Here is a 12844-nt window from a genome sequence, read left to right as displayed (position 1 = left end):
TGTTTGCAACTTCTACGGTAGAGGAGCCGGTTTAGAGACGTTGAAATTGTGTGGGCCAATTTAGGTAAACTAGTACGGCCGGCCGCCTTCGGCGGCCTCTCTCTCTCCTCCTCTCCCCCTCACTCATATAAACAGGAACTCACCGGATGCAGCAAACTTTGACACATGACACTGGAAAACCAGTCTCCTTAATATAAAGTATAAATTTTAAACCTTTTCAATTGTATCTCTCTCGATATTCCATGATTTTTAATCAAAATGATGTCAAAAGGTAGCTATTGTGAACCTAGGTGTGCAGAAAAGTCTTTTTCCCTAAACAACCATGCTTCCTCCTCCTCAAGATCCAAACCGGAAGTTCTAATAAAATTTTCCAAATTTGCAAGATCTTTAAACTATTTCCTTGTATTTTTAATTATTTTTTCTTCCCCTTTCCTTGGTTCCAAATCGACTAATTTAGATTTTGAACCAGCTCTAGGCTAAGCTGAGACAAACACTATGTGAAACTCTTTATGTACAAAATGTCTACCTCAGAAATTATTCAAATACTTTACCTACTCACTCCACTCCATTTCTTTAGGTCGAATCTCACTAGATGCTCTTTCCTCGCCCCTCTTTGCAAAAAGAAAACTAATTGTCAACCACAGTCGTTCCGCTCCATCGCTTGCTTCTGCGATAGACAAGACCAATCCAGCCTTGCCCAGGTGCTTGCGTCTGGATCCCATGGAGCAGCGACTGCTCTCTCTCTCTCTCTCTCTCTCTCTCTCTCTCTCTCTCTCTCTCTCTCTCTCTCTCTCCGCATACGTGCACAACACATGACGTGTTTCTCCCTTGAGCCTTTGTCTCGTCCCCCTACCTTCTTACTGCGTGTTGGCCTTCTCACCTACAGACCACCTGCCTTCCCTCCCCTTGCCACTTGCCTGCGCTCGCCACTGCCTTCGTCTCTACAGACTGCCTAACAATCATCCATCGTCGTTCGGCGGCCTCTCCCCACCCGTCTCGCATGGCCTTCGATCCCACCAATAGGTTGCGTACCTCCAACCCCTCCCTCATCGCATCTGTGTTCGCATGTCCTGCGTGGACAACCTGCCTTCAGTCTGTTTGTCCACTTGTCACGAAGCTATTTTCAATCTCTCCGAGAGAGAGAGAGAGAGAGAGAGAGAGAGAGAGAGAGAGAGAGAGAGACTGACCTCTATTGGGTTTCCACAAGCACCCATCAAAAGAAAACACATAGAGACAAAATATTTTTTATTCCCTTGATTTAATACGATCCACCCTTTTCTCACTTAATTTGCTTTAGCTTGCAAAGGATCTTCTTTGATTCGGCTTAATTCCAACGTTGGCACTACCTATTTTTCAAATAATGAAAAAGATATGGTGGATTTTATTCAAACATTGTCCTGGTTTTGGAACCCATCCTTTTATTGGCTCCTCTATCCTAATTAAAAGGTATGTTTGTATCTTGGTTGTGTTTAGTTTTTTTGTTTTCGGAGTCGGGTAGGGCACGCCCGGTCGCTCCCCTCATACACCAAAAGCCCTCAAGATGCACGTGCTACTCGCCTCCATAAATAACGAGGATGTGTTACACATAGTCATGAAGGGGCTAGTGACAACCTTTTTTGTTGTATTTCAAACAAGGTTAAACACTTGTGACAACTCGCTCGCTGCTCGAGAGAGAGAGAGAGAGAGAGAGAGAGAGAGAAGAGAGAGAGAGAGAGAGAACACTTAGGCAAGAAAGAAAAGTGACTTGTCTGTAAGGGCACATCGCATAGGCCATGGTTACAAGGCCTTTAAGTAGCCCTTCTAATTCTAGCTAAAATAAAGCTTAATGAGACTAGGTTATAATTTACGCTTGAAATGAATGATTGGGGTCGCCTTTCAAAAATGAGCCTTGGGCCTGGGTTTGCCTCAACACTATCTCACACGGGCATGTTCAGATTGGATCAAGGGAGGAGGCGAAAATTAGGGTGAGCGTAGGTCATGGGTCATGAAATCAGGCATTTAAATCTACAAATTTGCACGAATTTACATTATAATATGATAATTTCACTCAGGACTAGTGGTTAGAGCACATGGCTTGCTAGGGAGACGACGTTGGTTCAAGACCCACGGGGGGCAAGATGACAAGAGTTTATGAGCCTACCCGTTTAGTGCCGAACATACACATGGCTTGCTAGGGAGACGACGTTGGTCAAGACCCACGGGGGGGAAGATGACCCGAGTTTATGAGCCTACCCGTTTAGCGCCGAATATACAAATGTGCATAGGACGGCCCACATGCTCCCAATTCACAAGAAGAACTAGAAATTTTCTCGTGTAGGAAAATGGAGTCTTTTCTAGTGTTTTTCATACAATGAATAACATCATGAGCTTCTGATCGAGAGGCATCGCATACCTAGCTAGGTATGATTTCGGGTAGGGGACCGCCGGCCTGATTGGGGCCGGGGGTCCCCTGCCCCCAATCGTACCTAGCTAGGTATGCGGTGCTTCCCTCACAGAAGCTCATGATGTTGAGGTAAGTCACAATGTGGGGAATTTGTCCGAAACTTCTTGTGCAAGGGTATAACCAATCCATAGTGCGGGGGCTAGGTTTAACATAAAGTAAAAGATCATCTCAAAGTGGACTATTGCTTTAATACGCACTGATAACTACTTGTAATCCTACACGTTGAATTGGAAAACATAACCTTTACCTTTTCTGAAAGCTTTGGAATGATCAGCCCTCTTTGCCTGTGAGCAGCAACTCTCTTTACCCCTTGCCCTTAATTAATCATGGGTCAAACCATTAATTAAAAAACAACCAGGTTAAATGACTAAGCCAGCCAAAGAGAAGAGTTACTTGCTCAAGAGTACAAAGCATGAAAGCCTCAAAAACCTTAATTAGTAATGCAAGAGCCTGATTTGTTTTATGAGAACCTTAGCACTTTGTTTATTGTAAGTGGTTCTAAGGTTGAAATCAAAGGATCATATGAACAATGTGAAATTATGCTCACCTACTACCTAATGAGCTCTTCAAATTGAGTGAGAGTTGTAGACACCCCCACCTTCATTGTGCAACCCTGCCATTGTGATGAGGCCCTGCCATTATTGCATGCACACAAGCTCTAATAAGATGCTTCAACTGCCTTGTGCCTTCACCACCATTACCATAACAATCATAATGTTCAGTGTGCAAAGCTCTTTTAATGTGCCAGTAAAAGGCATTAACATCAGTCATGGTGGCATTAATGCAAACCCAGCTAGCGATGTCGCTACTAGCTCTAGGAAAGCAATTGCTATGAATAGCAATGCAGCTGTCAGGAAGATCAATAGCATGCGTACTACTAGTTTTGTCGATGCTGCAAAGCTGCCCCCGATCGACAAATCAGCCTCTAATACAAACTATGCAGACTCAAAAGTCTCCACTAATTCTAGCACTAGTGCTATTATTAACAGTGCAAAGTATGGTAATAAAGCTAGTGAGAATACTTATGACACCAACAGCATCAGTTCTGCTAATGAGAGTAATGACTCTAGAAATGAAGTTGGTGATTCTAATACAAATGGGTACACTAACAATAACAATAATACTGTTTGTAGATGCATGCCTGACTCTGCATGCTGGCCTAGTCTAGATGTATGGGATGGGCTTAACAATACCCTTGGAGGGCAGCTGGTAAGACCCAACCCTCCAGCTGCCCCTTGCTACGACGGGCCCGCCCAAAACATCACCGCCTGCCAAATCGCTGCTGCCAATTGGATGAACCCCTTCTGGAGAGCTGACCAAGTGGGTGCCATGCAGTATTCCAACAAGGAGGCCCATGGCAACCAGAGCTGCTCCCTCCTCTCTAGCCCCATCATCAGCACTTATGGCACCTCTTTCGCCTTTGGCATGTCCAATGCCACAATGCCGCCTATATCATCATCGTCATCCTCCTCTCAATGCCAGCAAGGCTCTGTCCCCAGCTATGCTGTCGAAGTTCTCAACTCTTCCCACGTCCAAGCTGCAGTCTCATTTGCCTCGCAACACAACCTCCGCCTCTCCATCAAATCCACAGGCCATGATGCCCTCGGCCGCAGTACCGCCCCTGGGTCTCTCAACCTCTGGATGCACCGGATGAGAAACATCACTTTTCAAGAGAATTTCAACCCTAGTGGATGTGATGAAGATGTGATGTTTCCGGCCGTTACGGTGGAGTCGGGCGCGCAATGGGGTGAGCTTTATGCAGCGGCAGAGGCCAAGAACTTGGTGGTTGTGGGTGCAATGAGTGCATCCGTGAGCACAGGGGGAGGATTCTTGCAAGGAGGTGGACACAGCCCCCTTTCTCCTTTCCTTGGCTTGGCTGCTGACAATGTAGTAGAAATGAAGGTGGTCACTGCAGACGGGCGCTTGCAGACGGCCAATGCTTGTCAGAATCGTGATCTCTTCTGGGCGTTGCGAGGGGGTGGAGGCGGCACATTCGGCGTGGTCATTTCCAGCACCCACATCACCTATCCACCTCTGCTCAATGTAGTGAATGTGCACTTCATAGCCAGTTCCAGCAATGTCACCCTCTTTGAGGAGCTCCTTGTGAACTTTGTATACCTTCAATCTTCTCTGTCAGACGATAACTTCTGGGCTGGCTACTCCTACATCACCTCAACTCCCCAACCATCCTTGACTATCAATTACCTTGTCCCTAACTGCAACACCTCCATAGCCCAAGATAGCTTTCAATCTCTCATAAATTTCACCTCACAGTATCCAAATGACATTGTGGTGAATATGTCCATCAATGCATTCCCATCTTTTGGCACTTGGCACAACAAGGTGCTTTGCAGCGCGAATCCGGGGATATGCTCTGACCCTAGCGGCTTGAATACGGTGCTCGCATCAAGGTTGCTCCCACACAGAGTTTTGCAGGGACAACCAGCCCAAATAGGTCAAGCTTTTATGAAAATACTCTCTAGCGGAGTGGGACAAATAGTGGGTCATTTGGTGGGTGGACAAGCAGTCGCTGCTGGCCAAAATCTTGCTGGACAAGATAGGCTCAACTTGCTCAACAAACTTGGTCAGAGTGTGGATGACATGCATGGCCCAGACACGCTTGGACAAGCCACATCTACCATTGTGGCCGGGCAAGATGGGCCCCACACCCATGTTTTGTCCGGCGAACAAGCACTCTTGGGTGACAATGTGGAAGGACAAGACAACAAAGATGTCTTGCCCGGCCATGGCAACAATGTGGCCGGACAAGAGGATGTCTCGTCTGGCCAAGACGGCGAGAAAATGACCGGACAAGACATGCTCCGGTGGTTTGGCCGATCTCCAGGTTTTGCCAAGGATGTTCTCCGGCAATATGCAAGTCTAAGTGGGGCAACTGATGCACAGAATGGGACAAACAGCGTGAACCCGGCATTTCGAGCAGCCCTATGGCATGTGGTGCTAGTGAACTCGTGGGGTGAGGGAGAGAGCATAGTGGACAGCCAGACTCTCACTCAAATGAATGGGCTGCTAAGGGATTTGAGTCCAGGGTCTGGATGCTACTTGAATGAGGCTGATGTGAATGAGCCCAACTGGCAGGATGCTTTCTATGGGCAGCATTATAATAGATTGAAGGCAATCAAAGAAAGACTGGATCCAGAGGGCCTGTTCACATGCACCAACTGTGTTGGTAGCGAACTCTGGACCATCGATGCCCAAGTCCTTTGTCGCCGCCCAACGATGTGAACTCATAAAGATGAATCAAGATAGGAGGGAGAATCACTACTTCCTTGTCCATCAATTCATTGTGGACATCACTTTGTCTCTTCCAACTTCCAAATGCAATTCACCATAGACTTACATGTTAATATGATTAAATGTGTGTTTATATCAGCTCTCAGATCGTGTCTTAGAGTCTAAACATTCAATTAGCTGCTATTGCAATCCGATGTTGCCATAGAAAATGTTACATAAACTCTGAGCTTCATCTGTTATCACCTTCTAGATCTTATTTAGCAATTTACTTGCTACCATTCACCCTTGAGGAAGGTTAGCACCTTGGCAGCTTTGTTGTATGCACGAGCATTCCAACTTTTCCAGAGTTGCAAGAATACTCTGGTGTACCTTGTAGATGTCAAGTTCATCTTTTCTTTGCATCCATGGTTCCTACCATGTACAGATGCTACCAAGGTACCAATTCGAGACCATATAAAATGCAAAGAGCATGGACTATGGTTTTCCTCTTGGTCTTGCATCTGGGGCACCAAGAAACAGTCAAAACCAATCAATTCCATGACCGTACACGATTCTCACGAAGCCTTTTAAAAAGGCCTTTCCAATTCAAATTGGGGCATGGCATCCTTGCTTGAGCCATTGGCAATCTACCCATAGTCCATTCACAAGAATTTTTGGATAAATTCTCACAATAATTCCCACATTGTGACTTACCTCAACATCATGAGCTTTTGTGAGGGAGGCACTCCATACCTAGCTAGGTATGCAGTGCCTCTCGAGCAAAAGCTCATGATGTTATTCATTGTGTGAAAAACACTAGAAAAGAGTCCATTTTCCTACATGAGAAAATTTCTAAATCTTCTTGTGTTTTCGATGGAGAATCCCCGAACTTTGGCCAAATAGATAGATTGGAATGGATAGGATAACTCCCCAATCCAATAGGGTTTTAAAGCATGAATAGTTTGTAAATAGTGATAGGTGGAGAAGGGAGTTGTCTCATTCCACACTTCCCTCCTCATGACAGACTACTTCCAACACTCCACCACATCCTCTTTATCTTGAAATGACACAAATACAAACTTATATCATGAGCACAAGTAACCTCCTATATACACTCGATACTTTGATAGATAGAATGTGTTGCAATCAGAGCCTTATCCTCTAGCTAGATTAAAAAGCTAGATTCATTTAGCCACATCCTCTTTATCTTGGAATGACACAAACACAAACTTATCTCGTGAGCACAAGTAACCTCCCGTTTACACTTGATACTTCGATAGAATGTGTTGCAATTAGAGCCCAAGGAGCCTCATCCTCTAGAGTAGAAACCCAGTGGGACGCCCTAAATACCTTAAACCACTGCAATGTTCGAAGAATTGAAGTCCCAACCTTTTGCAAGACCTTACCTTCACTTTGTAGCTTTAATAGCAACTAAATCAGATTTTGTCACATGCCAGACTTGAGGTCACGGAAGTCATCATATACAGGCCTTGATCAATATAATCTTAAGGTTCTCTTTATCTGATAAACAATGTTACTCAAGAAAAACCCACTTCAAACTACACACCATTGAAAAACGGCAAAGCGATTCAACAGAATTGCTGAAGGAACTGCACATTCTTGAGCATGGCCAAAGGATAAGGGTCCAAAAGGAGGTAGTCTATCAAAGAGAAATGTGCATCTAATGGAGCTTAAAATACCTAAGGGTTAGCTTCATTAAAGACCTCCAATGGTTAGTGTTAAAAGTCCTTTGACCTTAGGCAAGCTAGGGCTAAGCTTGAGGTGGGAACCAGACCTAAGCTTGAGGTGCTTGTCGTGCTTGATGACTAAGGTGCGTGCTTGATGACTAAAGTGCTTGAGGTGCTTGTCATGCTTGATGACTAAGGTACTTGAGGTCCTTGTCATACTTAATGGGGGGTAAGGTGCTTGAGTTAAAAAGAGACCCTACAAACTTAATGAGGAAGGTGCTTGAGAAGCTTCCCATACATGGGAGGTAAGGTGCTTGAGTCAAAAAGAGACCCTACAAACTTAATGAGGAAGGTGCTTGAGAAGCTTCCTATGCATGAAAGTCCCAAAGTTAGGGAAATCTTTGACTTAACTTTCCACTCACCCAAAGGGCACATGTGACACATGTCAGACTCTCCCTATGCTTGACCACATGGTGTGCTTGAATGCTATTGGTTGGGCTAAAGAGGGGTCCAATGAGCTTCTAGCTCCATCCAAAAAATATCTAGATATTTTCAAGCTCTCTCTCTCTAAGGGGTAAGGAGGACACTTGTCCAAAGACTACCCATGTACTTGAATGTATGATGCATGTGATTGGCTAGGGGGGAGAGGGGTCCAATGAACTTGAAACATGTGTAAAAGCTACAACTCGCCCCAAGCAAGCAAGGGGGGTGCTGGGGGGATATACAACACACACACACACACACACACACACACACACACACACACACACACTCATTTTGTGGATTCATTCTCATTTGGTGAAAGTTGAGGAACTCCACCAGTCTCCAAACTTGTGAGAAGTGAGAGCCTACACCAAAACTCTTAGCTATGGAATGCAAATTCAACCAAGAGCCATGCTTCAATGCTTAAGTTTATCATCTTCTCCATCTTCATTACTATGCTATTATGTATGCTAGCAAGAAGAGTGACGATAAGTGAGGAACTATTTCTTTCTCCTATGGAATGTTTATTCTTCATCTTCCCTACCCTCATTCTCCACTAGCTCTCTCCACCTTCAAAGGTGTTTGAGGCCTTGGGACTGAGGCTTGGGATAGTTAATGCTTTCTACAAAGTTTATGTTATGTTTGGATGCATGAAGCTTTCCATCTTCATTGCATCACCTAGGTTACAAGGAACACAAAGATTGTATTGTACCAAAACTCTCTTGATGGGCGAAACTATAATACAAATGCCTATGGGAGGGAGGACCGGCTCCGTATGAATCTGGTCCTCAACTATTGTCATGTTCTCTAAACTCTCTCTCTTGCAAAAGTATTGTTCATTCCAAGTTAACTAAGTACCATATTTATGTTGCTACCATCAATTAAGTTCACCCGCTATGCTCACAAAGTAATCTCACAAAAGTGCTTCACCTAATTTCCTAATTCTGCTATTGTTCATGCCAAGTTAACTAAGTACCATATTTATGTTGCTACCATCAATTAAGTTCACCCTCTATGCTCACAAAGTAATCTCACAAAAGTGCTTCACCTAATTTCCTAATTTCGCTACTCTCAAAGTTCATAGGCCATTTCCAATACACTGGTTTTAGAGCATTTGGTTTCTCTTTTCTTGCTTAAGAAGAGAGGTCCTTAAGTAGCCTATTAATGGTTGATTTTATTAATTATATTAGGGTAAGTGGGACTGGGATCTATTATCGGGTTTGTTGAGACCACTATGTGGGATATGGTGTACACCTCGGGAGCTTTGGTTTTAATAATGGATTCTTTTTAGACTTGCCTACGGCTTTACCATTATTGAGCCATAAGAAGTCTGAAAGGAGCTATCCCTCGGCAACTTCGCTATGTTAGACTCACTCCACTACTCTCTATAATTAACCAATTCGAACCGTGGGTCTAGATACTTAAGTGCCTATTTTCAAAGGCTAAGAGGAATAGCAACTAAGGTTTTGAATTACAAAGCATACACTAAGTAGACACATAAGTTTAATTAACATGGCTGACAATAACCAAGAGAGTAGAATGAACATTGATAACTTTGATTTTGCACATGAAGGTCCTAATGATGATGCCCCCATGTTTGTTGATTATCTTGTCACTAGGTTGCAACAAGCTATGGGCAACCCCGCTTTGCAAGCCGAAGTTACTCAACAACTTCGTTCTTATGGGATTTCCTTTCCCCTCCAAGAGGAGAGAGAGCTTAGGAGGCCTCTTAATGAGACCCCCCAAAGAAGACTCTCTCCCACACGAGAGGAGGAATCCAAAGATCAACAAAGTAATGAATCCATAAATTCCTCCGAAGACGTGGCTCCACAAAGAAGGCGGAGTGAACAATTGCTAACTCCTCCCAAGAGGAAATGGTTAACTCATAGTCCTTCTCCTCGTCACTCCAAAAGGGAAGAGAGAAAACCAAGGAAGAAAAGGGCAAGAAAGAGGTCACCCTCTTCTCCTTCTTCTTCACCTTCCTCCTCTAATGATGAAAGCTATGGCTATTCTCCTAGAGAATACAAGAGGGGAGGACATCACAAATCTTACCCTGCATGGAGAAGGTCACAAAAGCTAAAGAAGTTCAAAGAGGGAGGAAAGAGTATCTCTTTTCTCACCTATGATGGCACCTTTGGTGCTACCGACAAAGTATTGGCCTTCATCCAACAATTTGATGCGGCCTTTGGAGACGAGGGCTTCACAGAGTCCTCCAAGCTATACCATGTAGCTATGCACTTCCAAAAATTGGCTCGTCACTGGTGGGCTAGCCGTCGTGGCAACGGCGAAGCCCCAAAGACATGGAAAACTCTACAAGTTTCCATCATGAAGCAATTCCTTGCAAGTTATGCAAAGGACAAAGTGCTTACCAAATGATGAAGTTTAAAGCTTCTCTCACATGAGTCTATCCAAAAATATGTGGATAAGTTTTGGGATTTATATATCAAGGCTATTGTCTTTCAAAAGATAGAGTTTGCCAAGAAAAAGCAACAATTATGTGCGGGATTACCCAAAGAGATGTCCGAGTATGTCAATTCTCAACGGCTTGGTTCTATCGCTGAAGTAATCCACCACACCATGGTTGCTTCGTGCATCAATTTCCAACAAGGGGCTAGACGGAATGTCAAGCCCATGGAAAATAAAGACAAAAGTGATGCCAAGAGGAAAACCAATGGCCAAAATTCTTACCAAGGCTATTCCAACAACAACAACAATCGATCCAAGGAGAAGGGAGTTTACAAAGGTAAATATAAACTCTCTCCTAAAGAGCTAGAAGCTTTTAGTAAGGACCGCAAATGTTTTAAATGTGGGGAGCAAGGCCATGGTTATCGTCCTTGCTCCAAGAGAATTGCCTGTAATGAGACTCCTAGAGTCTCTATGTTTGAAGCTCCAAAAGAGGATGCTCATTGCCAAGGATTTCTCCTTTCCACGGAGTTGACCACTAAGCTAGGCATACAAGCCCACAAGATAGGAGATGCATTGAAAGCCAATGGAGCTAACAAGGGACAAGACGTCTCAGTTACTTCTTTCATTGGAAAATTAAGGATTCATGTCCAAAGCTATGTGGACAAAAAGGATTTCTTCATCTTCCCTCTCAAACATGAGAATGCTATCGTTGGGGCACCATGGTTTAACCGCATGGCTTCCAACATGAAGTTCCCTAAAGGAGAATCTACTTCACCTACAAGGAAGAGAGCATGTACATAGATGCTAATGAGTCCGGAAACACCATATCCTTGCAATAAAGGGAATCAAGAGGAATTAGAGTTGTCTAATTTTCTAAATGGATCCCAAGATGTTTTCATTGATGACATCCCTAGTGAGCTACCTCTAAAATGAGGGATGATGACCATGCAATTGAGCTCCTACCAGGAAGCTCATTGCCTAACAAGCCTCCTTATCGAGTTTCACAAGTTCAACAAGAGGAGATCATGAGGCAAGAGCATGAATTGGTGGAAAAAGGGAAGGTGAGGTCTAGCCCCTCTCCATTTTGTTAACCATTGCTTTTAGCGCAAAAGAAAGACGATACATATCCCATGTGTGTCGATTATAGTGTACTAAATAAGATTACTATCAAAAATAGATTTCCCGTGCCACCGGTAGAAGATCTATTTGATAATGTACAAGTTTTGGCCTAACAAATTCTCCAGACGCATTCAAACTCATGATCATGATGGACAAAAATCTTCAGGCCATTCAAATTCTCTTGAGGAGTACAAGCAACACCTCTAGGTAATCTTTCAAGTTGTGAGAGAGAATAAGCTTTTCATTGATCAAAAGAAAAGTGAATTTTTCGTACAATAGATTCAATATTTAGGTCACATTATCTCTAAAGATGGCACCCGTATGGATCCAACAAAGTTAGAGATAATAAAAAGATGGCCTAATCCAAGGAAACTACAGGAGGTACGAAGCTTCATAGATATGTGTGCATACTATAGATGCTTCATTAAAAAAAGTCTCTCTAATAGCAAGCCCATTACATGACTTAACAAAAAAGAATGTTAAGTATTCATAGACTGTAAAAGTGTAAGAAGCTTAAGGAGAGTCTTATCTCTCAAAGTGTGCTCACACTACTAGATCTCTCAGAGCCATTTGAGGTCCAATGTGATGCTTGTGGTAATTGCCTTGGAGCTATTTTGCTTCAAGAAGGGCATGCCATCGCATATGAGAGTCAAAGACTCAACTTCGATAAGTGTGTATTGGGAAAATACAAAAAAGAGCTACTAGCTATTCTATATGCCCTAAACACGTGGAAACACTATCTCTTGGGACTCCATTCATCCTACGAATGGATCATAAACCCTCAAGAACTTCATGACGCAAACCAAGCTCTCCGACAAACAAACAAGGTGGGCAAATTTTCTTTTGCAATTTAAATGTCATATTGCTCACATTGTTGGCAAGCACAATCAAGTGGTCGTTGCACTTTCACAACAACCAAGGATAAATGTGGTGTCTATAACAACTCACAATGATCTATCTTTTATGAATAAGTATGCTACTGATTGAGACTTTAAGTATGTAATTAGAGCCTTTGCATTGGGGCAGAAAAAAAAAACCATTCACCTTGAAGGATGGTTATCTTCCAAATGGCAATAGGCTATGTGTTACTCACCCATACAATAAGAAAGTCATGTATGAATCCCATACTTCTCCTTATGCGGGGCAAAGAGGGAATCCATAATCTACTCTTCAAGGAGTAGAAATATATTTCTGTTGGTCTACCATGAAAAGTAAACATACAAAAGTATGTTCCAAAATGCGTGGTATACCAAAAGTTGAAATTTGATTGAGGGAAGCAACTTGGACTGTTTCAGTCGACAGGCTTAACGAGAAAACACACTCTTTGCCTGTCAAAAAGACTATTAAGGCACATCAAATTGCAACCCTCTTCAGATCTCACATTTTTAAGCATCATGGATTTCCAACACCCATAGTGTCGGACAAAGATCCTAGAATGACCAATAATTTCTAGAAGGGTCTCTTTGAGAATCTA

The 12844-nt window shown here is 43.3% G+C and overlaps 1 protein-coding gene across 1 annotated transcript; it reads left to right on the top strand.

The window, feature by feature from the left end:
- The first annotated feature begins 2928 nt into the window (after positions 1 to 2928).
- LOC147461346 (putative FAD-linked oxidoreductase ARB_02478) lies at positions 2929 to 5833 on the top strand. The gene has a single exon (XM_086508913.1). It carries the CDS (start codon positions 3068 to 3070, stop codon positions 5684 to 5686), a length of 2619 nt encoding a protein of 872 aa, XP_086365039.1. The 5' UTR covers positions 2929 to 3067; the 3' UTR covers positions 5687 to 5833.
- Positions 5834 to 12844: the final 7011 nt, after the last annotated feature.

The sequence above is a fragment of the Adiantum capillus-veneris genome, chromosome 3 (genome assembly GCF_014529385.1).
Source record: "Adiantum capillus-veneris isolate H3 chromosome 3, ASM1452938v2, whole genome shotgun sequence".
Taxonomy (NCBI): domain Eukaryota; kingdom Viridiplantae; phylum Streptophyta; class Polypodiopsida; order Polypodiales; family Pteridaceae; genus Adiantum; species Adiantum capillus-veneris.
The sequence above is the reverse complement of the archived record's forward strand: the minus strand, read 5'-3'. Positions and strand labels throughout refer to the sequence as shown.